This window comes from Rhamphochromis longiceps, linkage group LG2 (assembly GCF_057381845.1).
Source record: "Rhamphochromis longiceps isolate RC_006_pf linkage group LG2, R_longiceps_female_GT1.1, whole genome shotgun sequence".
Classification (NCBI taxonomy): Eukaryota; Metazoa; Chordata; class Actinopteri; order Cichliformes; family Cichlidae; genus Rhamphochromis; species Rhamphochromis longiceps.
The window spans coordinates 31,690,294-31,717,936 of NC_140558.1; the positions used below are offsets into that span (position 1 = coordinate 31,690,294).

At 41.7% G+C, this 27,643-nt stretch overlaps 2 protein-coding genes across 2 annotated transcripts; one reads left to right on the top strand and one right to left on the bottom strand.

Moving 5' to 3' along the window:
* Positions 1–758: 758 nt before the first annotated feature.
* atp10b (ATPase phospholipid transporting 10B) lies at positions 759–19,028 on the top strand. Its single transcript, XM_085423203.1, has 21 exons — positions 759–1,347; positions 4,557–4,761; positions 5,066–5,151; positions 5,464–5,570; positions 7,410–7,541; positions 7,761–7,888; positions 8,038–8,290; positions 8,666–8,862; positions 9,617–9,781; positions 10,223–10,745; positions 10,836–10,936; positions 11,025–11,151; positions 11,255–11,439; positions 13,790–14,057; positions 15,514–15,590; positions 15,682–15,807; positions 15,910–16,110; positions 16,224–16,304; positions 16,464–16,568; positions 17,251–17,438; positions 18,580–19,028. Exons 1-21 carry the CDS (start codon positions 938–940, stop codon positions 18,842–18,844), a joined length of 3,930 nt encoding a protein of 1,309 aa, XP_085279329.1. The 5' UTR covers positions 759–937; the 3' UTR covers positions 18,845–19,028.
* Positions 19,029–19,812: 784 nt separating this feature from the next.
* On the bottom strand, positions 19,813–26,845 carry fbxl3l (F-box and leucine-rich repeat protein 3, like). The gene is made up of 5 exons (XM_085423275.1): positions 25,925–26,845; positions 24,229–24,589; positions 23,835–23,957; positions 23,455–23,626; positions 19,813–22,858 (listed from the first exon to the last, which is right to left on the bottom strand). The coding sequence occupies exons 2-5, from the start codon at positions 24,568–24,570 to the stop codon at positions 22,215–22,217; spliced, it is 1,281 nt and encodes a 426-aa protein (XP_085279401.1). The 5' UTR covers positions 24,571–24,589; positions 25,925–26,845; the 3' UTR covers positions 19,813–22,214.
* Positions 26,846–27,643: the final 798 nt, after the last annotated feature.

Consider the following 27,643-nt stretch of genomic DNA (forward strand, 5'->3'; position numbering starts at 1 on the left):
GTCAACATGAGGAAGTGGAAAGCATCCTACATGCTTGCCATCTGTGCAAGAGGCTGCTTTGCTGTAGTCCATCAAACATAGACTCGCACACATGCATGTGAGCAGTTCCGCTCACAGACTCCTGCATGATTAACGCCATCAAAGTTCCAGCTCTCGACACGCCCGTCCGGAAAATTCTGCATCTGTCCTCCTAAAGCGGTGACAAGAAGTCACCTGTGAAGCTTCTGTTGCTGACCTCTGACCTTTCTGCAGAGACAGCAGACCATGAGCATTGGAATTTTTGTCTCCCGTGCACCAATAAAGAGCCTTGCTATCCATTGCCAGTTTCATGCAGACTCTTCATATATACTGGCCGTGGGCAGTCTGTTCAGTGTTGTGCTGTCAGTTCAAATCTCCCTATGACCCACTGCACCAATTTTCTGCTCTGTAACTATGACATTGTCAGCTTTTTAGGGCCTTTGACTTGAATATGTGATAGTAGCTTTTTGTTTATGTGTGTTATTTTTTTAATCAACACCCAAAGTCTGTAATATACCGACAACACACTACACAGACTCACCACACTGAAGTGTAAGATTATTTCAGCTGAAAACATGATATAACTTAAGGAAGGAGATCACTTCCAGCCAGACTGAAATCAGCTGATTCATTGAGACACATCACAACAATTTTTTTGGGTGTAATCACCTGGCCTACTTTCCCCTGACAGCTCAAGCACGAGGAATGCAACACACCTGTCAGTGCAAGGGGGAGGACTCAAGAGAAGAACTAGGTGTGTTGTCATTTGTTTCGGCACAGGCCTCACACACTCACCTAGAATCTCTGGAGGAAAGACGAAGCCCGAGGAGAGTCTATTTAACACAAACCAGCAGTGGATTTCTAGAGGATGGGAAGGAAAAATTGGTGAGAAGAGGAAAAGGAAAAAGGACAGGCAACCATGACGTGGAGGAGCCCGCTGGCCCTGGTGAGGGATGCCCTGCGAGGTCAAAGGGCACGGGAGAACGAACTCCGCAGCTTAGAGTCTAATCTACCTTATGAAGGATTAGAGAAGGGAAAGCAACCTAACCGCTACTTCCCATCAAATGCCATCAAGACCACAAAATACAGCCTCCTCTTCTTCATCCCCATGAACCTTTATGAGCAGTTTCACCGTCTGGCCAACCTCTACTTTGTGGGGCTTGTTATTCTGAACTTTATCCCTGAAGTGAATGCTTTCCAGCCAGAAATAGCCCTTATCCCAATTTGTGTCATCTTGTCTCTGACCGCTATGAAGGACGCCTGGGAGGACTTCAGGAGGTACCAGTCTGACAGGAAGCTTAACAACATGCCGTGCTTCATCTACAGCAGGTAACTGACTAGATGACAGTCATGTCCCAAATATAGAAACAGCTGTGCCGTGCTGTTTATGCACGACGTGCCCCGAACGATCAACATCAGTGCTTGTGATTCCTCTCTTCCCTGCTGTTTGATTGCGTAGATCTGTACAATTGTGTTCTACCTCCTCTGCGCTGCAGCACCCCCGTGGGAATTTTCGACTTAGAAATAGAACATGTGTGGGTGATTATTCCTCCTTTGAAGAGCCTCATAACAATATCTCTGACTGTCACATTGTGCACATTTGATGAAATCCTCGTTCGGGCATTGCGTCAGCAAAGACAGTAATGTTAGACGTTATCTGTTTTTTAGAATTACTGGTGAAAAATGAATAATTCACAAAGGAGGATAAACTCCGTCATTTCCATCCCTGTTGCTGCTGTGATTTTGAAGTACAGTGGGACATGGAGGAAGTGGGGAGGTGGGTATTACGTGAGACTGGAGACACTGCCTCCAATGATGAAGCCTCAACTTCTGGTGGGGTTTATAATTAACCCGCCGCCCGCTGCTGGTTTCCCCAAAGAGACAGCAGAGGTGTTAGGAAGCCTCATCTGGGGGAAAAGCCCATAGTGTGAATCTGTGTGTGTGTGTGTGGTGACAGGGTCCAGGTGGCCTGAAGGGTGGTCTCCAGACACAACATTTCAAACACTTCAGAGAACACGCCGGTCCATCTGGACACTAGTTGCCTCTGCTTCACACACAGAGCAGTTGTGCGCTGCTGTGCAGGTTCCTGTGGGTCTCTCACGGCTCACTGGGAGGGGATGCTAAAGCTTCATTTTGGGATCATAAAGCTTAGAGCAAAATCATTTGGTTGGGATTTCTTCGAAGTATACAAATATTTCCTAAAGAAGCTCAGGGATGGATTTTTAGACCTCCACACACATCCTTCCTTTCTTCTTGGGAAGCCATTTTTACAGGCATGATGACAGAAGCCTTTCCACCATCTTTACCTGAAAAGACCCACGTGGAGGTGCAGACTGATGACAGAGATCAGACTTTAATCAATCGGGCCATCTCTTAAGCACGTAGTTTCCCCCCCCCCCCCATTATCTCGACATAATTTTGTTTTCAAAGCAGTGTGAAGTGTTTGAGCAGAACGTGCTTATCTTCTGGCTCATTCTACCCATCTTGTCTCAAACACTTGTCAGTCCACCTGCGTGGAAACATGCCGAGCATGAAGCATGCCGGCTGTTTGTCACAGCGTTTGAATGCCACGTCGCCCTCTCCTCTTGTTAAGTATGTCTCACCGCATAGCAGCAGGTGTGGTGACAACCAGTCACCACACCTCGCAGGCTGTTCCCATATCTGCTGTTTAAATCAGCTAAACAAATCTGGCTGATATTATATCATCACTGCTTTCAAGTATCCCTTGATCGCCAAAGAAGTAGGCAAACTAATAAAGGAGAATCAATAATGTATTTTTTTGTAGTTCTCTAGAAAAGAAACAAATGTGGCTGAGAGCAGTTGAATTTAATAATTGTGAGTCTTGAGGCTGTCTCCATTAAACAGCTCACCGACCCAACAACTTCCTTCTAACACTCGCCAAGTAACATGTTCAAGTATTTTTTCAACTGTTATTTGTGGCACACAATGACTACTGCGTAATTTTAGGCGCAAATGTTTAATCTTTGAATAAAGTCAGGTTTTAGGGAAACAGGTTTCCCCTATTTCCAGTCTTTTGTTCTAAGCTAACTGCCTCGTGGCTGTTAACATTAACAGCTCGTCAGCTGTGTGAGTCTTCTTATATAAATCCAAGTAAGAAAGCATATGTCATAAAACGTGTCAGAATGATTGATAAAATAAATCCGAGGAATGATGTCAAAGGCTAGAGCACACACTTAACACCTCCCACACCTGGAATTCAACTGCCTGATGTATAAAAAACAAAAACTAGCGTAACAACTGTAAAGCCTTCTGGACATGAAAAGGATTGTGCGTGCATCTCGTGAGATTAATAAGCACAAGAAACTAAAAATATATAAGTCTGCGGTCCTGGCTTTGTTTGGTGTGAGGCGTGGTGTTCAGTAGTAGCTAACCGATCAGGTCCTGCATGCAGAGTAGCATACCTGCATCTCTCACCCTCATGGCTAAGCCTCACTACCTGGGAACAGCCTCATCTGTTAATGTTCAACGTGCAGTACTTCGTTGACAAACACCATCTCTACAATTTTCCTTTTCTGAAACACATATCACAGTTTGTGTCGTCATCCCCCCCCCCCGAAAAAAGAAACCTGATATAATTTTCTCTGCTCCTGCTGTTTACGCTCTGACTTCAACCACTTCATAACACAGCACACGTGTGATTCCCCAAAACCTACCTTGGAATTTTTAAAAAGAATTCGAGGCTAGACTCTCAACTGATGTTTAATAAGGATTTTTTTTTTTACTGTGAAGTTAAAAAGGTAAAATAATTCATTAATTTAATTTAATTTAATAATATAAAAGCTGTTGTATTTAACTAATACCGAAAGCAAACTGTTTACTTCGTCCTTACGCCGGGCCTTGAGCCCACAACACCTTTCAGATCTAAAGTGTTTTAGTGTTGTCACTTTTGAATGAAAGGGCACTCCAGAGGACCACGTATGAAGGAGAGCATAGATTTTGGACTGTATTTCATTTTTACCTCCACCATTGCCATTTATACTACACCAAAGTAAGTAATTGGTAATTAATGGATTATTATTGTGCAGAAAAACTGAGATGGACTGTTGAAATGGCACTTTTCTTATATTATAATGCTTTAAATGTGTGTAAACATCTTTAGACTGACTGAAAGGGGGATTTCGTAAGTTTAGCCCACTTTAGATCAAAGTGGACCACATGAGGCCCACATTGTAAAATGAGTTTGACTTCCCTTCTTTGTGTTATAGCCTGCAACCCTAATAATACTGTGCCACTTAAGAAGTGCAATAATTTATTTCTTCTTTCTTTTGAGACCTCCAGTTGTTCTGTTGTATCTATTGGTAAGTATTTTAGCTGCTTAGTCTGGGCAATCATAAATTGCAGACATCATCAAAAGTGTTATCATTTGCATACATTTATATATATATAAAAAAAAAAGATGGCTATGTCTTTAATGAATGAGACAAAAACCTCAGCATAAATTAGTATAAAAGTTTTTAAAAAGAAAAAAAAAATTAAGATAAAAATGCAATTATCGCTGGCACCTGACATCTCTGCAGGAAAGAGAAGCAGTTTGTGGAGAGACACTGGAAAGATGTGCGAGTGGGAGATTTTGTGAAGGTGGTTTGCAATGAGATCATTCCTGCAGACCTCCTCCTGCTTTACACATCAGACCCCAACGGTGTGTGTCACATAGAGACAGCCAACCTGGATGGAGAGACCAACCTGAAGCAGAGGACAGCTGTGTCTGGAGTCTGCAACACGGTGAGAGTTAAATCTGCCTCCCGGTTTTTGTTTTCTCTTTCCTTCTTTCTCTGCGTGACTGAAATTGAATACACTCTGAAAACAGTCGTGCCATGTCCGGATGTTACTTAAAGTGCAAATCATTACAACTTGTCAAAGTAAGTGAAGACATACCTACTGGATTACATAGCTTTAACACATGTATTTGGAGAGGGATTGCCATTCCCGGGTGCAGGAGACATCTTGAAGTACAGGTTAAGCTGCATTTAAAAAGTTTCCATTTGTAATGATTTTCCCGTGTCTCTTCTCTCTTTCCTTTTCCCAGCATCCAGAATTTGAGCCTGAAAGCTTCAATGGGATCTTGGTGTGTGAAAAACCCAACAACAACCTGAATCATTTCAAGGGTTACGTGTGGGTATCAAATACACAGACAACATGAACCCCTCCCTGCACCCCCAGTTTCTATTAGCCTTTCAAAGCAGCCAAGCAAAACTAATTCCAACCGCCTTGCTGGACTTTCTGATTCAACCAGAGGCATTATTGGGGCTGTAATAGACTAGAATCGATTTTCTCAGGCACCACGGCTCTTACAGGTGGTCTGCCTATGCTGGCCAGCTATAGACATAAAGCAGGAGAATTGCTAATGGGGAATATATAAGCAGTAATGAATATCTAACGAGATCTGACAGTAAAAAGGAGGCTTCTCACTTTCTCCTGCTGCAGAGAGAAACCCGATAAGCAGAAGGTGGGAGCTGGAATTGAAAGTCTGCTGCTGCAAGGCTGCACAGTGAGAAACACGGACCATGCTGTTGGCTTTGTGGTATATGCAGGTATATTTTCCATTTTCTCGGCTGGTTCGCTGTTTTAACCTTGAGCTTTTAATGTTTGTTCCCACCACGATTCTTGAAATACTGAGATCACAAGAAGATGCTTTTCACAATCTACAAGCGTAACTCTACAAAATTACTATTTAAAAATGTCACATTTTCTTTACATTTATTCATTAAGTTTCCCTTTATTATTCTTTACTGTCAGAAAAGTAATTATTGTGCAGTGTAATGAAGCCAGCTGCTCTGTGAGACTTACATAATCATAATTGTAATCACAGACTGTATAAAAAGGACAGAAGTAGCCATTGTGCCTTCACCCACAGTTTACTTATAGTATGCATCTATATCAACTGGTCAGTGCATTCACCTAACAGCTTGGGGTTTTGGAGTCAGAAGTGACCAGATTTAGACCAGAGGGTGGATTGCTAAAGAACAAAAAGAAAAAAGAAAACACAGGAAAAAACAAGGTATAGGAACTAGAAACCTGGACGTCTTAAGGGGTGTGCAAACAGGCGAAGTGGGTGGGTCCTGACTGAAGCAACTAGACTACCACCAAGAGTGACGTGTGCTGACTAGTTATACACAGAGGGCTGGTAGGGGAAGTTGAGACAGGTGGGTAAAGGAAAGTTAAAAACGAAACTAGTTAACATAATAAAACAGGAAATAAACAACAACCACAAATGAAACCAGCAGATGCTAAAGGGAGGAGCAGATGGTGAAATAATGAGGGAGCTAAACACAAATAACAAACTCAAAATAGGACTGAGTGAAAAACAAACAAGGGTTCAGAACCAACCCTAGAACAGCTGATCATCTTCACCAGTATTCACACTTCATATACACTAGGCCAAATAGTGGTATGTAAATGAAATGAAAACAGAAACTCTACTTAACAAGAATCAAGAACAACAATGACTTCAAAATTCTGGGACCAAAGCCTGAGACCATGACAGCACTGGTAAAAAGCAAAAACACAGATGCTGGCTTGTTTTTTCACATATCGAGGTCCAGGTCATGGGAGCAGCAGTCTAAACAGAGACATCTAGACCTTGCTCTCTCCACCAGATCTTCTGGAGGGACAACGAGGCATTGACAAGCCAGCTAAGAAATAGAACTCATCCAGACTGTCTTGCCTACATTTTGGTCCCTGTAGGCCAAAACACTTCACCTAGGTGGAGCTAGGAGCCATCATAGTCGGATGCTAAACCACCTCATCTGGCTCCTTTAACTGTAGAGGAATTTACAGTCCACTCTGAGTCCCTCTTAAATTACTATGCTCCTCACACTGTCTGTATGAGAGAGCCCTGTTGCCACTTGTATCAGCGACATTATTCTTTCTGTTGCTGCTTGTAGCCTCATGACCACAGATGAAGATGGGAACATAGATGTACTGGTACATCAGTCTTCATTGTGACAAACTGGTGTACCATCGCTCAAGGAACTACAAGTATCAGCACTTCCACCATGGCTTCAATTTTTAGCCCCATATGCTAATGTTAGCATGCTAAAAAAAAACAAAGCTAGCATGATGACGTTTGCCACCATGTTTAGTGTTTATTTAACATTTTAGCATTTATGAATTCAGAGTCTTGGACTCAAGAGATCGAACAGATGAAAATGATGTTCATTTTGCATAAATGTAATAGTAGTAAATGTAGTATTTTATTACAATATTTAAGATTTTTTGCTTTTTTTAGTGAGCACAACCTAATGTGATGCTGTGACAGTGGCACAATGACAGTAAAGTCTCTTATGTATTATGCATGTCTTAACGTGTGATACCGATTTTCACTCACCATGTGGGGTGTGGAATCAACACCTTCTCCTCCTTCCTTTAAGGCCGTGAAACCAAGTCCATGCTCAACAACAGCGGGCCAAGATACAAGCGCAGCAAACTTGAGCGGAGGCTGAACATAGACGTCCTCTTCTGCGTCATTCTCCTCTTCACCATGTGTCTTATCGGAGCACTAGGTCAGTAATGAATTACATCTCTTAGCCGTAAAATCGCTACACAAAATGATTCATGTTTGATGGCTTTACATTTATGAGGGGACATTAACTTCCAATAAAAAAATGGGCACAAGCCCAAGCTCATATCAAGACAGAAGACAGAGGACGGTATGCTGCTAAAAATAGCTTTCCTCCGTGCACTGCAGTCAGTGATTAATCCTGCTGTCCTCCTGTATGCAGGTCACTACTTATGGCTTAATGCTATGCCTGTTGTCCCCCCTTACCTGGTACCCCCCACCAGCGGTCAGCTGGACAGGCCTAGTCTTACTAGTTTCTACATGTTCTTCACCATGATCATCCTGCTGCAGGTACTGCTCTCTCTGACGGTTTGGAGGGTGTTGTTATTCATTTTGAAGTCATTAAACTAATCTTCTCTCCTCTTGTCTCATTTACTGTCCTCCTGTTTACTCTCTGGGTTACCTTTCACCTTTTTTCTATTTACTCCTCTCCTCTAAAGATCCTGATTCCCATCTCTCTCTACGTATCCATCGAGTTGGTCAAGATTGGCCAGATTTTCTTCATCACTAATGATATTGATTTGTACGACGAGGAGACTGACAGCCGCATACAGTGTAAGGCTCTGAACATCACAGAGGACCTGGGGCAGATTGAATACATCTTCTCAGACAAAACAGGCACCCTGACTGAGAACAAGATGGTGTTTCGGAGATGCTCCATCATGGGAACTGAGTACCCACACAAAGAGAACGGTAAACATCTTCACTGAGTTAGTTTAACCTAAAGCTGATGCAGTTTAGCTAACCTCACGATTATGACCTGTTTTGTAACGTTGTTACAAATGGTGTTTTCATATGCAGATTTCTCCAAATGAAAATTTGGATGTCTGATTAAATCAGACAGAAAACTAGGATAAAAGAATCAGAAGGTTATCACTAGTTTAACAGAAATATTAAGAGAGCTCTCTTAATTATTAATAATCTTGTTACCTTGCTGAATACTTTGGTGTTTTGACTTACTGAAAGAGTCCTTCCACTCAGCTCTCTAATCTCGGATTTTAAACAGTCCCTCAGCACTGTTAGTGTTTTAATGCATGTGTCGACATGTTTTTGGGGGGTGATTTGCAGCCATCCGCCTGGCTGTCCTGGATGAGCCCGAGGCAGAAGAGGAGGTCATCTTCAACCAGCATGCACAGCCTCTACCGACTCGTTGGTCCTTGGATAGTGAGGAAGCCAATGTTGAAGACACACATGGCCATGGCAGCCGACGCAGAAGCAAAGTCACAGGAAATGCCCAGAGTGATGTGGCCTTCAGCAGCCCACTGGTACGATGATGTTTATTTTTCTTTTTTCTCTCTGTCTGGATACCTGCTTTCCTCCAAATCTGTTGTTCAGTTATTGCGGAATCCACAACTTTGGTTTTAAACGAGGAAGTCCGCCCTCAGCCTTATTTCATATCTGAATTCTTATTTCAACCTAATTTCAAACTCTTACTTTTTTACCCAAATGTGACCCAACCTTCTGTCAGAAGGTCCCAGTCCCTGCTGCAGATGGCCGAGCTGCTAGGTGTCAGTGATGAGCACATCCATTTTGGCTCAAAGCTGCCCCTGTGTCTGTGACAGGACATATGGTCATGCTGAGCATCATTTGGCACAGGCCGGTGATGTCACATAAACTGTAAATGTGCACTATAGATTAGTCACCGTCGTCTTGATTTACAGTACAGTGACTCTGCGCCTATTTTTATCTGCGGGGCAGAGAGCGGAGGCCTGGGCATACAGGCGGAGACAGAAAAAGTCTTATGTTTATGCCAGCAATGTAGTACACAGCCCATCTTTAGCACTCCTCATGCTGCGTCTCAAACAGAGCTGAATGCTCGTATGAACGTACACTTCCTCCCTTCCTTCTGTCCTTCTCTCCTCGCAGCTCTTCCTTAAACATGGACCAAAAAAACCCACAATGAAAACAGAGAAACGTTATCCAATCTCCTCAAGTCAAAGCTGGAAAAGCGTAACGTAAGCAATAAATCTACTAATAAAAGTGTTTCATTAACAAAATCATTAACTTGCTCTCCGACAGGAAACTGAGGTGGTCCCAGACGGGAAGCTGTTTCAGAAGATTAGCAGGACATCAAGCGGCAGCCTCAGCCACAGCCAGAAGACAGATGCTTACCTGGATTTTTTTCTGGCCCTAGCCATTTGCAACACAGTGGTGGTTTCCATGGCAACAACAAAGAGAAGGAGGGTGAGTGCTCAGTTTGCTGCGACAGTGGATGGGAAGTAGAGATGGAGGGCACATCCGGTGGAGAAATGATAGATTAAAGATGTGCCCTCTTTAAACTTCCAGTGTCCTATAACTATAAACTTTAAATAGAACAAAAAAAAAGAAAAGAAAAAAAAACATTCTTCACTAAATTGACATGGAGCAAGTGGAGATTTGCAAACAGGGCAAGCTTCATTAAGTTGAACATTTGCTGCTCTGAACTGTGCAGTTCTGAAGTCTGGCAGATGGATGATGGATGTAATCTGTGTGTTTTCCCCCCTGAGTTCACAATCAAAGGTTAATGCACAAACAGAAACTGAGTGGAAGAAGAATTGTTACTGGGACGTTTTGCCATATGTGTAATGTGAGAAGAGGTCTTCCTAAAGCTATTTAATGAATTTCTTGATTCTTTTTTTTTCTCAGGTGAGTGTGTCTCCACAAGCCAAGCACACAAATACTCCACTGGAAACTTTATCCAGCCTGATGAGAAATGCTGGCGGCATTTTTAAATTCTGCAAGCGCAATCCCAAGAGACACCGTACCTTCACAGAGGACTCAGAGGAAAATTTTCAACCCTCTGGACAAACAGAGGGGGTCGACACCACCGGGCTCCAGCCGTGTTCGCCTCATCCTCCATCCCTGAGCGACGAGCCCGCGCTGACCTCAGATAATCTGAGATATGAGGCGGAGAGTCCAGATGAGGCTGCCTTGGTCTATGCTGCCAAAGCATATGGCTTCACTCTGCTGTCTCGCACCCCTGACAGCGTTTCAGTGAGACTACCATCTGGGGAGGTGCTGGATTTTGAGGTGCTGGACACCTTGACCTTTGACTCCAACAGGAAGAGAATGTCTGTGTTGGTGCGACACCCAATCACCAAAGAGTATGTGCTGTACACTAAAGGCGCAGATTTTGCAATCATGGAATTACTTGGTACACCCTATCCAGGTAAGTTGAGATAAGAGTACATTAAGTACTTATAGTATGCATCTATATTAACTGGTCAGTGCATTTCTAATTAATTTGTAATATTTCCAGAGCACTTCAGTGGCAATAAGAAAAATATAGCAACTGTTACTCAGCGTCATCTCGACTGCTATGCTAAAGAGGGGCTCCGCACACTGTGCATCGCAAAGAAGGTGCAAAATCATACATTATCCTATTTACCAGCATGATTTGCTTATTTAAGTGAAGCTATGTTTCATTTTTTTTCTGCATGTGTTTCAGGTTGTGAGTGAAGCAGTGTATAAACGCTGGTCAGTGGACAGAAAGAACGCTATGGCTGCTATAGAGAATAGAGAGAGGCTCGTCATGGACACTGCTGTGCAGCTAGAGAAAAATCTCACCCTGCTAGGTGACACATCCACCAATCGTGCATTGGTTGCTGTATACTGTATATCTTTGTGATAATATTTGTGTGCGAATGGTGCCTTTATTTGAAATATGTCCACGTGCAGGAGCTACAGGCATTGAAGACCGTCTGCAGGAGAACGTTCCAGACACCATCCAGGCACTGCGCGAGGCAGGGATAAAGGTGTGGGTGCTGACAGGTGACAAGCCAGAGACAGCTGTCAACATTGGATATGCTTGTGGGCTCCTTGAAGACGAAGACCTGGTGATAAATATGGGCTGCAAAGACAAGGTGAGGAGGCCTCACATTTAAGGGTTGCTGACTGAGGTGTTTTTCATTATGGCATGTGTTGAAAATGGAGCATTAATTTATTTTTCAGGAAATCAAAGTAATGTACTTAGGTTGTGCAACCTACAACACTCATGTGCATGGTAAATATGTAGGTAGTACAGATTCGGCAAACAAGGGAAAGTTCCCAGGACGAGACACAAATCCCCTTTGGGTTGTGTCAGAAATGACATCTGACTTGGAAAAAAAAATCTGCCACCTGCTGTGGCGACCCCTTGCATCAAGGCACCAGTCAAAAGTAGTTTTATCCTAGGGGGCCAGTGTACTCCTAGTACCTGTCCCAAGCCTGGATAAATGTGGAGGGTTGTGTCAGAAAGGGCATTCAAGATGTTACACTAAGCTAACTGACTAACGGTGGCATCTTCCTATTTACAGTGCAGATTGTGGTGTCGAATCATGGAATCTAACTTTTAACAAAAAATAATAATTTTAAATAAAAGGTTAAAATAAAATCTTCTTAATGTCTATCTTCTGGTGATTTAAATAAGTACACAATATGATAAATTAGAGGTGTTGATTTAGTCAGAATAAGGAAATCTGACCAAAAAGTTGGTGGAATTTTATACAAGAATTTCTACACCAGTCAAATCAGAAATTTACCTTCACTTTCAGTGTTCCTGATGCAAGAGGAGAGGTGTTCCCAGTTTTCAAGACAAAAAGTGCCACTGTTTGAGTGTTAAAACTACCACTAATTAAATGAAACAGAAATTAAAGGGAAATTTACAGGAGACTCAGAAAAAAACCTGAGAAACATTCCTGGGTGCCTAGTTTTCTGTCTGGAGATTTGCAGGTGTATGTAACAGAGCAGCGATGACCCTCTGCATGAAAGAAGAAATCATCAAAGCAAGTTGTTATGTTAAGAATCTACTGGAGCAGATTTTTTTTTTTAAAAACAGCATTTCTGTGCTCTTGCAGTTTGATATTGTTTTATAAAAAAAAATATTGAAGTTAAATGGCATAGCTGACCAAAGAGCACGAAGTAGAAGACCATTAAACTGTTTGCATGGTTACATTTAATTGTATCACATATGTCTGAAGAGGAAAATATTATAGTGCGCATATCGATTTCATTAAAACAAAATTTTTACAAACTTTTTGTAAAAGATGTGGAATTAGTTTAAATCCTGAACCCTTTTAGTTCACACCATTAGTAAATAATAAATACTCTAACAGGGTTCAAAGGAAAGAGGACCATTTCCTCCATTATTTTAATTCATCAAAAACTAAAAACATTGTGAAGACCGGAAGCATTAGTAGCTAACAGATATGAAAAAAGTCTATTAAACATTGGCCTTTTAAAGCAAATTAGGGACATGTGTAATTTATATTTCGCAGAATCACATACAGCTTGTTTCAGGGGACAACACTGATTTTCTTTGATGGTCTTTCAAGGAAAGTTGTGTGTTTTCCCAGCAGTAACTTCAGGGTAGGTTTCTCCTCCTGTGAGCTTGTATCCTTCCAATTTAAATGACTGAACCTTTGTGACCACTTTTACATTTTAACTAAAGGTCAAACCTCCGCATTTCCATCAGAGAAAGATAAGGTGTCAGGTGTGGCCCTGCTTCTCTTAGGTCATTAAAGAACTGGTACCACCGAAATGAAGCCTTCATAACAACCTGACCATGTCTAATCATCGGCAGCCTCAAATAGACTGAAATTGGCTGTCGGCCCTGAGGGATACATGTGGGACTTTCTGAAACAAACGGGCTGCTGCGCTTCCCTCAGATGGACTAGTCACTGATGATGAATGGAGTGAGATAGCCTCAACACAATAACTAATGCTTTCATATCTAATTACCAGTCTAATGTTCAAACCTCAGAGGAAATAATTCTCTCATAATCCAGAGTGGAGGCATATTAGAAGCGAACCATTTTTTTCTACCATCATAACTCGGTGCTCACCTGAGAGATACACTCCCACAACCACCGTCCTACCAAAGCCTAAAGAAATTTAAAATAATAAAAATAGAAAAAAAACCTTTTTCTTCCATCAGTTTCCTTTTTGTTTGAGTTATTTACACACAACAATGATGAGTCTGATGGGACCAGAGCCTGATATCTGCTTGTATTCAGAAATCATGAATGTGAATCAGCAGTAGAGTAATCGTGTTGCTAAAATACCAAAAAAATGGGCGTGTTTATTTTTTCTGGAAATCTGTCCAGAACCCAGGCATATTTAGTTTTCCATTATTAACAAAAGAGAAACAACAATTTTATTTTTCTATAATATTTAGCTCACGTTTGACAAACTTCAAAGCAAAAATCATCTAAGTGATCAGCTGCTGTTTTTCAGATCACGTGTACGAACATCCTGGACTGCACCCTGGAAGAAGTGAGGAGGTACAACGCTGATCCTCGTAATGTGGATACCACCCAAAACATGTCTCTGGTGATTGACGGCCTTACCCTGGACAAGGCTTTGTCGTCGGACCTACTGGATCGCTTTGTGGCCCTGGTGAAGCACTGCCGCGCCGTGCTCTGCTGCAGAGTCACGCCGTTACAGAAGAGCCGAGTGGTGAAAGTGATCCGGGAGAAACTCAAGGTCATGACACTCGCCGTTGGTAAGAAAATCAATGAAATGCTTACATGTTCAGTAAAGTAAAAAGTTGATTTAATGTGTTCTTGACTTCTTCCCATCATACATAAAATACAGTAAAAAATAATATGAAAGTGACCAAAAACATTTTCTTTGTATAATTTTTGAACCAAACACTAGAGCTTCAGATGCAAGATAAAGACCTGAAACTTACTTTTAAAATTAATCCATGCTGAGGTCAAACACAGGTACACTTTGGGTCAAATATTTCAAGAGGTAAAACTAAAAGAATAAGGCAAAAAGGAAGAAGTCATACTCAGCTCATACTAAGTTAAGTTAAAATTGTCACCTGTATTTGGAGCCCACTTCAGATGTTTGTTTGATCGTTGCGCTTTAGTTCACTTCACAGAAAGCTGCTCCTACAAAAGAAACTTTCACAGGACTGTGAAGTTTAAACACACCCATGATTCAGGAACTTGTAGAACCACCTTTAGCAACAATAACTATAAGAAATTGTTTTCGTCATTACTTTATCAGTCTCTCAAATCATTATAGAGGAATCTTTGGCTCTCTCTACAGGTATCAGTTCACTGAGGTTTGCAGGTATTTGTTTATGTGCACAGCTCTCTTAAAGCATTTCTTTCAGGTTGAAGTGTGACCAATGCAGCATCACGATTCTTTTCTTTTTTTTAATCTTCCTGTTGTAGATTTGCTTCTCTGTTTGGGATGATTGCACGAGTTAGTTTCAGCTTAGCTTAGGAGTTGGTTGACTCAATGACTGCAAGATGCCCAGCTTCTGCAGCTGCAAAACAAATCCAAATGATGCCGCATCCATCACCATGCACTTTTGTGAGGTGCTTGTGATGATATGCCATGTTTCGTTTTTGCCAGACGTGGTGCTATGCATTACTGCCAGACATCTCCACTTTGATCCCACCTGTCCAAAGGACCACAAGTCTTGTGGTTGGTTCAGATGTAACTTTGCTGCCATGTTGTTTTTAGAGAGAAGAGGCTTTCTCCTGGGAACCCTGTAAAACAAGCCATACCTGTCCAGTCTTTTTCTAATTGTAATACATTATTGCATCATATTGCACCAGACCAGCAAACTTATAGCAAATGATCAGTTTGTTTAGCAGCACCTGGCTGCTACTTCGTAAGTCCTGAGGAAGTGGTAAGGATGTGCTTACCGAGAAAACCTTTATTTTCATGCAAATGTATGGTTATCAGAGAGCTTTTTAGAGACCAAACACAGGGCTAAATTAGATAAATTAGTAATCATGCTTACACGTTTCCTGATAGGTTTCGCATAGCAGCTTAAAATGTGATAATAAGTCAGTGTCATGTTCACTAACGACTTACATCCATGTAGTAAAGAGAATAAGACTCAATACAGTGCATAGAGTTTGTGAATCGAGTGAATCTTAAAACATTTTTAAGCTTCTGTATAAACCACTAAATCAGCGTCTGTGCTGTGTTTTCAGGTGATGGTGCAAATGATGTAAGTATGATCCAAGCAGCTGACATTGGCATTGGGATATCTGGACAGGAGGGGATGCAGGTTGGAATTGATTTCTTTACCTCCATGTATGTGCTTTGTTCTCCTGCCTCACAGCCTAAAACACATCAAAACTCCTCTTTGTCATCTGCAGGCCGTCATGGCCAGTGATTTTGCCATATCTCGCTTCAAACACCTGAAGAAACTTCTCCTGGTCCACGGACACTGGTGCTACACTCGACTGGCCAACATGATCATTTATTTCTTCTATAAGAACGTGGTGAGTGTTATATGTTATATCTGCATCCCGATGCTCTGCTGTCTAAATTAACATCCTGTCATGATTCATCCTTTAACCGTCTGTGTTTAATATGTTTCCCAGGCCTACGTAAACCTGCTTTTCTGGTATCAGTTCTTCTGCGGATTCTCTGCCACTGCCATGATCGACTACTGGCTGATGATTTTCTTCAACCTTTTCTTCACCTCTGTGCCACCCATAATGTTTGGACTCATGGACAAAGACATCTCAGCAGAGATGCTGCTGGGTGTGCCCGAGCTGTACAAGACTGGACAGGGTGAAGGGGTTAGTGACACTCCCAAAAAGTCATGCGAGCGTTCGGTCTTGAATAAAAATGTGCAGAATGCTTTGATTAGTTTCTGTCTTCATGAATTCCAACTTTTGTGTTGTTTGTTCAGGATTACAGGTTTACAACTTTCTGGGTTTCCATCCTCGATGCCTTCTATCAGAGTCTGGTCTGCTTCTTTGTTCCATATTTTGTAAGTGACACATTTTAAACAGTCTAATCTTTGATTGCATTAAGTAATGCTTTCATAACAGGGCGTCATTTGATTTATTTACTGGTTAACTACTCTTTGTGATAACTGCTTTCTTCTTTATATTTGATAGTGTACTTAATTTAATTACTTGTATCTCAGGTCTACCAGGATTCAGACATTGATATGTTCACTTTTGGAACACCTATGAACACATCTGCTTTATTTATCATCCTGATGCATCTGTCAATAGAGATCAAATCCTGGGTGAGTTCTGAACTGACATAATCATGATATACCTCAGTAGAAATGTCTTTAATTCACTTCTTTTTATTAGTGCATATTCGAATTCTAACATTTTTTAAGACCTCTAAACTGGTTTTAAATGAAAGGAAGACACACATAAATTAGAAAATGCAATAGAGAGCTAACCCAGATGGTTTTTCTATGTTTCCAGGAGAAAAATGTTCTTGAAATCTGGATGATGTATAACAGCCTCTCTGTGAAAACCTTGTGAATATAGGCAGAATAAAGTAAAACTAAGGAATAAGGATCTACATCATTTTTTCAGTATTCATTTTTAATCCACAGCTTTTACTCCAAATATTCAAAATACAAATATTCTCTTTTTAGAATCTCTTTTTATCTCTTTTTAGAAAGACTAAATTTTATTTACTAACAAACCACTAAACTTATTCCTAACTTTTTATACATATGCATATTTTCCAAAATGTTAAGTGAGGTATTTAATTTATATGCAATTTCAACAGAAGGTAATAATTTTTTTTAAAGCATGGAAACAAAGTAATGCAAAAAAAAAAACTGATGAAGAATCTTATTGCTGTAAATATTTCTCTTGCAGCAGAAAACAGAGAATTAACGGGTATTTGTTGCTAACTGGATTGTTTCCACCACATGTAATTGCTGTTTTTTGTCATTTGTGCCGCAGACGGTGGTTCACTGGATAATCATGCTGGGCAGTGTGGCATTGTACTTCATCGTGACACTCGCCTACAGCGCCGTCTGTGTAACCTGCAACCCTCCCTCTAACCCATACTGGATCCTCCAGAGCCAGATGGAGGACCCCATGTTCTACCTTATCTGCATCCTCTCCACTGTGGTGGCTCTCCTGCCCAGGTACCGTGTCTGTCACTCTTTAAGCTCAGTGGGGTTGAAGATTTTTAATTGTCCAGAGTTTTGGGGTGTATTTGTGAGCACTTTCTAGCGTTGGTAAGTCTTTTCAGTGTCAATGTTTAACAATCACATAGTCTAATTTTAAAATATGAGCAGCATAAGGTGGGTTTTGCTCTGTATTTCCCTTCATTTCTACTTTAAGGAGTCACCAAATGTGAAAGGATGTACATATACTTACAGATCTATTATTATAGAAAAGCAACAATTAGCTGCACAGGTGTTAATTAACACTAAGGATATTAAACTCTAACGTTCTCCATTTTTTTGTCATATGACAACCAGAGGAAAATAAAAATGTTCTGAAATTAATAATAATTTCTTTTAATAAATGTATTTTGCGTTCAGCACAGTCGACGGTACGGTGACTCAAAACGGAATAAAGAGAAAAAGCAGCAAATATTCTCTATTTTTAGTTAAAGAATGACTCATTCAATGCTGAATTCATGTTCACAATATAACTCACTTCTTAATCGATTTTCAAAAAACCCATTTGAGCAGTTTTCCTATTATGTTTATATCTATTTCCTAATACATGTCTATTTGTGTTGGATTTTCTAGCCCAATGGTTCTCAACAGCAAATCTGAATCATCCTGCGGTTTTTAAAGGGAGCAGACAATGCTACTTTTCTCTAATGCTACCCTTTTCTTAGCCACTTAAAATCTTTAAAAAAATAATAGAACATCTCTGCACAAAAGGCCATAGATAACCTTAGATGAGCGGCAACAGAAAAAACAACAAAAATAGAAATCACTATTTTAGTCTACATTTGCACACATATTTAAAGCTAGCGGGTCTCCTATTTTAATTACTTATATTGATCTAGAGCACGCTTTGACTTGTGTACATCATTAACTGCTATGCAATTATGAGGCTCTTACGGTGTGTAAACCCTACCTGCAGAATTGTAGTTAAATATTGTTAAACGTGAAGGTCAAGAAGGACTGCACCACAGCTTGGTCTTCTTCTTCTCGGTTGCTGATGCGTCTGAAAGTGCTGATATTTAGAGAGAACGCTCTGATTTACATCAAAGGGCTGCATATTTTTCACTGGCCTACTTTCTCACCACCACACTCTCTCCCTCAGGTACATTTTTCACGTGCTGCAGAACTCTATCGCCCTCTCCCCGTTCATACAAGCTAAGCATCTGGACCGTAAGGACCCCTCCATCAGAAAAGAGTGTATGAAGGAGTTGAGGAGCTACAGGGGCGGCAGGCAGGTCAAACGCTCTAGGCTCTCTACCCCACCCTCTCCCACCCTGGAGACCCCTGTGGACTTCATTCACGAGTCTCTTGCGGTTGCTGATATCATGGGGGATGATTTCACACTGAATGCCACAACTAAAAACTAGCAAAAGTCTGCAGACTCACAGGGAACATGAAGGGGAAAGGAATTCTAAGATGGTTATTTATTCAGAGGATTTTATATACATGAAGTCCCCCTGTATACATTGTTTCATTTTTGAAATGCAATCAGGGAGATACTGCTGCTCTCTAACTGGAGTTTGTTTTGCAATAAACTACGTGACAAAAGCATGTGGGCCGTCTGTTCCTTCCTCTCCTCCTAACAAAGTAACACATAAGCCTGTTAGTTTCCTGATGGGGTTTCAGCGCATAGTGGTAACCCAATTAGTCATGCCACCCACCCCTTCAAAAAGTGGTACTTTTCCAGGACAAAATGCTTAGCTGGTTTAGTGTGGTCCTCTCACCTAGATATCCTAAACAGCCACAGTTACAGATCCTCTATTTAATTTGCTGCCATTATTAATAATATTAGTGGCATTTATAAGCTAGCCTTGGAGTAATTTTTGTGTTCGGTATGCATGTCTGTGAAAATTACCATGGAAATGCATGGAAATCAAATTTTATTTTCCACACCAACAACCAGTGTGTGTGTGTGTGTGTGTGTGTGTGTGTGTGTGTGTGTGTGTGTGTGTGTGTGTGTCAAGCTTTATGTAAATCCAGCTGGAGCATCTACATCAAACAAGCCAAAAAAGATAAATTTAGAAGAATCAGAAGCAAAGACTTCTGAGCTACAAAGACTGCTGCTTTTTTTTAAATGGAAATCGAGTGTGCACAAGCAAATCCACTTGTAAAAAAAGGCTGAGGTATCATTGGTATACCCCATTATACAGTAGCAGCTCTGCTTATATAACGTCCCATTCCCCCCCCCCTCCGGTTAGATCTTTGCTGCCCTCTAGAGCTGAAAACGAAGTGCTGCAGAAAGGTCAAACGGGACAAAGTCAGCTTGGATCAGGCTTCACTGTTTAGGAGATCATGCAACATTAAAGTTATGTAAACATGTTTTTTTTTATTAGTATTTAAATACAGCCTGTGTAGAATAAAAAGCAGTTTCAATGAAGCTGACATCAATGCTGCACATACACAAAAACCACTAACAATAAGTGATATAAATTTATACAGCAATTCTTCTTCTACTAACTACATCCACGCAAAGTAAACAAATACAAAACAGATATTTACAGCTGTATGTTGGACAGCGTGTCATTGCACATCGTGGGCCTGTAATGGTTCATTTGTACCTTTTGCACAAAACTATCGTCGTAATCACATTTGATACAAATACTTCAGTTTTAAGTTGGTACTCCCTTACAAGCAAAGAACCAACTAACTACATGTTAAATCCCACAGGACAATAATAAAAATAAATAAATAACTAAATGTAACACTCAAAAAACAAATCACGCCCAAAGTGCTGACTTTAAGTAATTTGATTACATGTTAATTTTCCATGTAATGTTACATTTAAAGGAATCTGGTAGTACATTTTATACCAAACATATTTCGCTTAATGATCACTTATTTTAATAAATAAATCTTTGATTTGATTGATTTCAACTGCCTTTGCCTCAAAATTATTGCTTCGTGTTTATGAGGACAGCAAATCTTTTTTTTAAGTGCACATGTTTTTGTTTTGTTTTTTAAAAAAGGAAAAAAAGAAAAGAACATAAACTGACCACGTCACCACATCACCTAATCTGAGTTCTGCATATTCATTTCTGTTCAAAGCCTTTAGTCAAATACCTGCTATTACCTGATTTTTAACACCTGTCAACTAAATGAAAAGACGGCAAAGTAAAACAGGCCAACAGACAAAAGAGACCCATTGTGTTTTCCATGGAGGTGTGACTCGCTCCGGCTCAACAGGAAACTCCTGTCCTTTCTGCAATGAACCAGTATCACTGTGGTTAGTGTCCTCACCTGAATGCATGCAAATGTGGTTAAATTCAGAAAAATCTGTAACTTGAGGAAGAGTTTTAAATTAACTGGTTAATTATTTCATTAATTTTAAGATTTTCAGAAAGATTTAGAAACGTAAAGAACTTGTGAATTATGTTTGGGGGATTTTTCCCTACCAACGACCAGCAGATGGCAGCGTCACGCTCTTTTATACACCATGGTTAAAAATGTAGCCCATCATTCAACTGCAACCAACATGTTTCATTACAACATTTAGTGACAGACAGAAAGCAATCAAACGTTTTTATGCATGAACTATTTTCAGAGAAGTGTATTATTCTTACATAAAATTCATTGATGGTACACAACAGCTACAGAAATTACCCATAGTGAGCGGGCCAAGACGCGCCGTGAAGAAATGTTTTCACCTTTCCTAATTTTTTTCCCAGCTTATTTCTCATGCTTACATATTTCAGATCACCAAACAAATTTTAATATTAGACACAGAAAACTGAAGTAAGTACATTTTGCAGTTTTTTTGAACAATGACTTACTGAGAGAGAGAAAAGAGGTACCCAAATCTACCTGGCACGTGTTTGAAAGACAAATTCCCCCTAAACCTGATAAGTGGTTGTGCCACTGTTGGTAGCAAGAACTGCAATCAAACTATCTGCTTTAGGACCTGGATGACCTGCTGTAATTAATGGAACCATAAATTCTGCTCTCTACCAGAAGATCCTGAAGGAGAATTTCTGGTCATCATTTCATGGACTGAAGCTCAATCAAACTTGGGTTACGCAGCACGGTAATGATTTGAAACACATCAGCAGGTCCACCTCTGAATGGCTCAAAAAAACAACCCCCCACCCCACCCCCGAAAAACAAACAAAGTGAATGTTTGGGAGAAGCCAAGTGAAAGTATGAAGTTAGATTGAGATACTTCGCCATGACCTTAATTGTTTTCAACTCTTCTTCTGCAATGAAGAGTGGGCAAAAATCATTGCAAATTATCACAAACACTTGATTGCAGCTCTTGTTGCCAAGAGTGGCACAACCCCTTATTAGGTTTAGGGGTCAGTTACTCTTTCCCACAGGATCAGGTAGATTTGGATTGCTTTTGTTCCCTTAATAAATTTAATTGTTATTTAAAAACTGCATTTTGTATTCATTCTGACTCTTTGTATGACATTAAGATTCGTTTGATGATCTGAAACATGTAAGTGTGACAAATGTGCAAGAACATAAGAAATCAAATAATTTTCACATGATAGAGATAGGGTGATGGTGGTGCGCTGGCAGTGGATTTTCACCTGGGAAAGCAGGGTTCCAATCTTACACAAAGCCAAACGTGTATGCCTGTGCTTCTCTGGCCCAAAGTCTTTCTCCAAGCAGGGCTTTCCAGTCAGGGGCCATCTTGAAATGGATTTTTCGTTTTTCCTTTTCTAAATGTTATGTCTATTAAAATTGTAAACTGTAACCATAGTTTAATGCCATCATTGATAGCTCTGGCTTCATGTCAGCCTACCAGGTGGGCATCATATCAGGAAACCACATCCGCCCGAGGTGCTTCGACACCTCACTGTGGATCTGCTCTATGTTATAGCTGCTGTCTGGGATCAGTACCTCCTCCATGATTGACAGCTGTGTCAGCCTGCCCCCGCACATCTTCACAAACTCCACAAAGCCACTGCAGGTCACCTCACACTCGCCTAGCCCGATCGCTGTCAAGCTCTTGCAGCGCTCTGCGATGCGGATTAGCTCCTCATCTAGGGGCTCAATGCCATTGGCGCACACAACCAGCTCCACCAGCCGAGGGCAGTTCAGTCCAATGCGGCCTAGCATCATTTTACTAACAGCTCGGCCAAAGTACAGGTGGGTGACGGGGGTCTCCTCGCAGAAAAAGGGCTCAAACTCCTCCTCATACAAGTAGAAATACATGACTATGTTGACCTTCGGCGAGTGGCGGATCAAAGCCTCCCAGCTGCTCCTCTTGATGGTGTGAAAATGTGTTTGGCCGGGGTTTTCACTCACCACGTCAATGCGCAGGTGTTCCAAGTGAACGTGTTTTTCAGAAGACAGGGCAAGAAGAAGCTCATCACTTAAGAGATGGTAGTTCAACGCCAGCTCCCTGAGGCCATGACACTGGTCTGCCACACACAAGATACCTTATGAAAAAGAGAGAAGAGTGTCTTAATGTTTTAGAGCCTTTGAGAATGTATATACCTTTTAAATATGAGTATGTTAGCTGAGGCACGGTTGTACCCTTAATCACAGACTGTATACTAAAAGGTGTTCATAGCTTCTGGGTATTAAAGGTTTGTCCTTAAAGCTGCATTCTTTCTTGGGCAGCAGGGGTCAACTGTAAAGAAATCTATAAGAAGATAACGTTACTTCTCACTTGCTTTATGGCCACAATAAACACTTTCCTGATGATTTTATGGTGGTACGGTACGATTTCACGGTGGGGCCACCTTGTGACTGTCAGGTTACTACCCAACTGGCCTATAGTGTGCTTGGGTTTAGGGTCAGCTCAACTCCCCTGTCATATAGTTTAAAGGCTTCATAATGGGAGTCCATAAGCTGACAGGTGACATCATGTTGCTTATGTTCACCTTCATAAACAGTCTGTGAATTTAATTTTCTTTTTGGCAATCAGTTCCATGCTGAAGTACCTCAGTTCCAAGAAAAGCAAAATTGAGCAACTTGCTGATGAGTATTCACAGTGCCCACTTTGAAGCTAAAATACTGCAGGTGTACTAACCAGCTGGGGAGACATGAGGACAGCTGCTCATCTTCAGCAACTTAAGGGTGTCACTGTTGTTGGCAACCAGCACCTTCAGGGACGGATCATCCACTGGGGTGTCATCGATCCTGATGGAGGATAATGACTTGGAGTTTACGAACACCACCGTCAGGGCAGACACAAAATGGGCCTGAGGAGATACCAACGATGTTCATCAAACCAGGATTCATTATCTGTTATTGCTGATGTAGAAAACTGTGCAAATCTTTTTACAGGAAGTGCAAAAAATAATAATGCACCAGGGGAAGAGGTGAATACAATCTTCATGATGACTTGAAATACCAGCATATATTATGTGTGTTAAAAAAAAAATCAAATATAAACAGGCCATTTCTTACTTGAGATACATCCATGAAGCTGGGCCGTGCTGTAGAAATCAGCCCCAGGGTCTTGATGGTGCAGTTCACTAGCTGAGAGAGAATGTCACAAGCTGCCTCTGCAGATTCGGTGCAGCTGTCCACCTGATTTACCAGCAGTGATTCAACATTTTGGAGAGGAGGAAAGAGACATTAAAATAATTGATGAAAGACTGAGGTGTAAGAATCACTTGAGATAATTAAGCACGTCGATGCCAAGACTGCTGACATGTGATGCTCAATTCTGCAGCAGTTCAGATTAAGGAGGGCAGGTATTGTTTATAAGACAGTGTGTTGTGAAAATGGAAGAAGAGAAAGAGGCCACAGCAGGTGAAACAGGTGAGAGGAAATGAGAGACGGCAGGGGAGGCTCTTACTTTGAAGCTAACATACTGCAGGTGTTGGGCATGCTTCTTGATGATCTGCTGAATGAGGTCAGGGTGAGTGGAGCGTAAGTAGGACGTGGCTGGCTGATTGAGCTCAAACTCAAACTTCCTCCACAGGTCAGGGGTGTGAAAGACGTCATTCCAGCACCGGCACACGGATGATGCCCTGGCCCGGTCGACCAGGGACAGATGCTGGAAGATCTGCAGGACGACGTGATGGGGCAGGTTTCCCCAGTCTTGTGCTGGAGTCATCCACTTCGGTCTCTTAGCCCGCTCTCCGAGGGAGGGGAAAATCTGGCACTGTGATTTCAGACCTGTCCTTCCTCGCTTCATTCTGAAGCAAATCAGCCCACTGTGGTGTCATAAAATCAAAGGTGTGTTTAAAAGGGCAGTGCAGGGTTAAGATTTTACTGTGCTGGGATTACACAAGCCATGAATTGCAGTACAGTGTGAACTCAGTTTATGCTGGTAGCACTGAACAGGTTTTGTGTTTAGGGACAAACATCTCCAATTCTATAATTATCTGCTTTAACACTATTTACCCACTTAATTATAGCTTCCTGAAATGCTTCATTAATTATTTTCTTTTATAATTGTATGTTTTTAAAGCCCTGATATAATAAAGAAGCTGCGTTTGGCTGCTCCATTATTCACAGGGAGTCACCACATTTTTACACGTGATTGTCTTTCTGTCAAAGCCCCAATTTGAGTGTTTTTCTAGTCTCAGGTTTCTTTCAGAGTTCAGGGTTCTTGTGCTTGCTGGGCAAATGTGTAACTATGGAGCTACCAACGTGCTGATAAATCAGAGAGTTTTAAATGTGTCTGGATCCAATGAGAATTTTCTCTTTTTTTTCACACAATCAGTATTTGCAAATGACATTTTTTCTGTTTAGTATAATTGAAAAAAAGAACAAAGAACTTTATATTTATCCACTAAAAGCACAGAGTTCTCTAACATATAACTCTCTATGTTATCTGCGTTACATGACAGCCAAACTCAAACAAATAAATGCTGTCAGAACTAGATTTATGAAGTACCAACTATGTCAAAGGACATATGAGCACTGTATAACACAAATATAAGGTACGTAATATATATATAGCACTTGATATTAAAACGGAACTCTTTGTCCTTTACCACCACCACACTTGAAGAAACAATCTTAGACACTATAAGCACCGACATAATTTAATGCAACAGCGACCAGTCTAAAAACTAAAAGTGTCTAAAAACTAACCCTACAGAGATGCACTGTAAAAATCTGTCTGTGAGCTGATGTTGTTTTTATTCAAGAGTCAATACTGGCTCCAGAATATGTACGAAGGTCTTTTAAATAAAGTATCAGCTAATGGTGTTCGCGTTTCACTAACTATGAAATATACTAATCTGTTTTAAAACCATTTATAGTATTGTCCCTCTGTTATTACCACTACTATTGCTTTCCTTGCATTGTATTGTGTTGCTGTTGTTGTTACCGTCGTTGCATATTATTGCATGTTGCACATGCTTAAAAAAATCTGAACAGAAACTTTAAAATGCATAAATGCAGGTGTCCTATGAGCATTTATGAGTCTGCAGCAAAGCTGACCGAATCGTAACACAGCCCTTCTCCTCCAGCCTCCTCCAATTCCGCAATCGATCTTTTACTCACAGTCCAAAATATCAATAAAGCTCAGAGTTACTTACCCGAACGGCTTAAAAACGACGCCTTCCGCAGGGTTTCGTGCTCTGCCAGCTGAGATGACAGCGTCCACTTGGAGCCATGGCTGGAGATGACTGCAGAAATGCTGGCTGCTGTTGATATAGGACAGCAGGAGCAGCTCCCATAATAAGCTCTCTTCACTTTAGCGACAGCTTGACGGGCGCTGCCGAGCAGCCGGTACACGTGAGCTGAGGAAAACATGGATCTGCATCTCCCACCACCATCTTGCGCGCAGAAAAACAGATTAACAGTTCTGCGTGAGCAGAGGACATATATTTTCACATTTCAGGAAGTCGGAAAGGACTGTTTATACTAATTCTAATTTATGTGGTCACTCAATGAGTGTTGTTGTCCTCATGAGCAGAGGGCACAAGATAGTGTGTGCACGCTTGCACACAGAAACTAGGTCAGTGTGTCAAAGTGTGCGTGCGTGCGTGCGTGTGTTTGTGTGACGGAGAGAGTGATCTTGTGGACATGCTCATTAAAACCCCACACAGGAACACACTTTATAAACCCTTGATTAACGAACCTGTGCCGATTAAAGCAGTTTATTAACCGCGGCCGTCAGCGGTGAAGAAAAGTTAGAAAACGACGTCAGGTGGTTTCTTAGTGTTATGAATCTTGCTGCTTCACAAACTGGCACATCTAAAGCAGATGGCAAAACAACTATACCTGATAAAAACGTTTACATTTATCTAAACTCATTAAAAAAATAGCAATCACGTGTGGGTTTACAAACTCAAGGTGAAAAACATCAAACAAACCGGATGTTTACATCTGGATACTGTTAGGATGCCTGGGTCGTTGACCCAGGGTGTTTGAGTTTATGTTATTATTTATACTTTCTAGTTTTTGGTTTCTTTGAGTTCCGTCTTATGGCTTATGTCTCCCCTATCACCTGCATCCCCTTGTCTAGTTCGCGTCTAGTCCGGCCTCTGCAGCTCCGCCTGGTCCGGCCTCTGCAGCTCCGCCTGGTCCTGCCTCTGCTGCTCCGCCTGGTCCGGATTCAGCCTCAGCCTGTGCTACGCCTGGTCCAGCTTCGGCTTCTGCTTCGCCTGGTCCGGCCTCAGCCTCTGCAGCTCCGCCTGGTCCAGTCTCCGAGTGTTCAGCTTCGTCTGCTCCTGAGGTCTCCCTGCTGTCTGTTCCTGCTCGTCCTGCACGTTCTGTCCGGCCGATGTCTGGACGTCGTTGCCGTTATGGACAGCCCTCGGAACTACGCCGCCGTCATGGACGGCCCCCTGAACTACTCCTCCACCAGTGCCTCCCGCCCGGCCGGCCTCCTGACCTGCTCGGTCGCCGTCGCTGCCTCCCGCCCGGCCGGCCTCCTGATCTGCTCCGTCGCCACCGGTGCCTTCTGCCTGGCCGGCCTCCTGAACTGTTTTCTGGGCTCTTGGACCATCAGCCTCCGGGCCGCCCCCCTGAACTACCTGGGATTGGACTATCGTGCTAGCCTCCGGGCCGGCCCCCCTGAACTTTTTTTTTTTTTTTTTTGAGACTATTGCCTGGGCCTCTGCGCCTTTCGTGAGCTCTTTTGTTTGTTTGCTTTTGGACTTTGCCTGGGCCTTGGTGCTGTTGTTTTGGACTTTGTTTCTGTGTTTTGTTCTGTTGCTTTCCGGGCTCCAGTGTTTGCACTTTTTTGTTTTGTTGTTTCTGGCTCCTTGTTTTGTTTCCCCCGCCGCCCACCCTGGTTGGGTTGTTTTTGT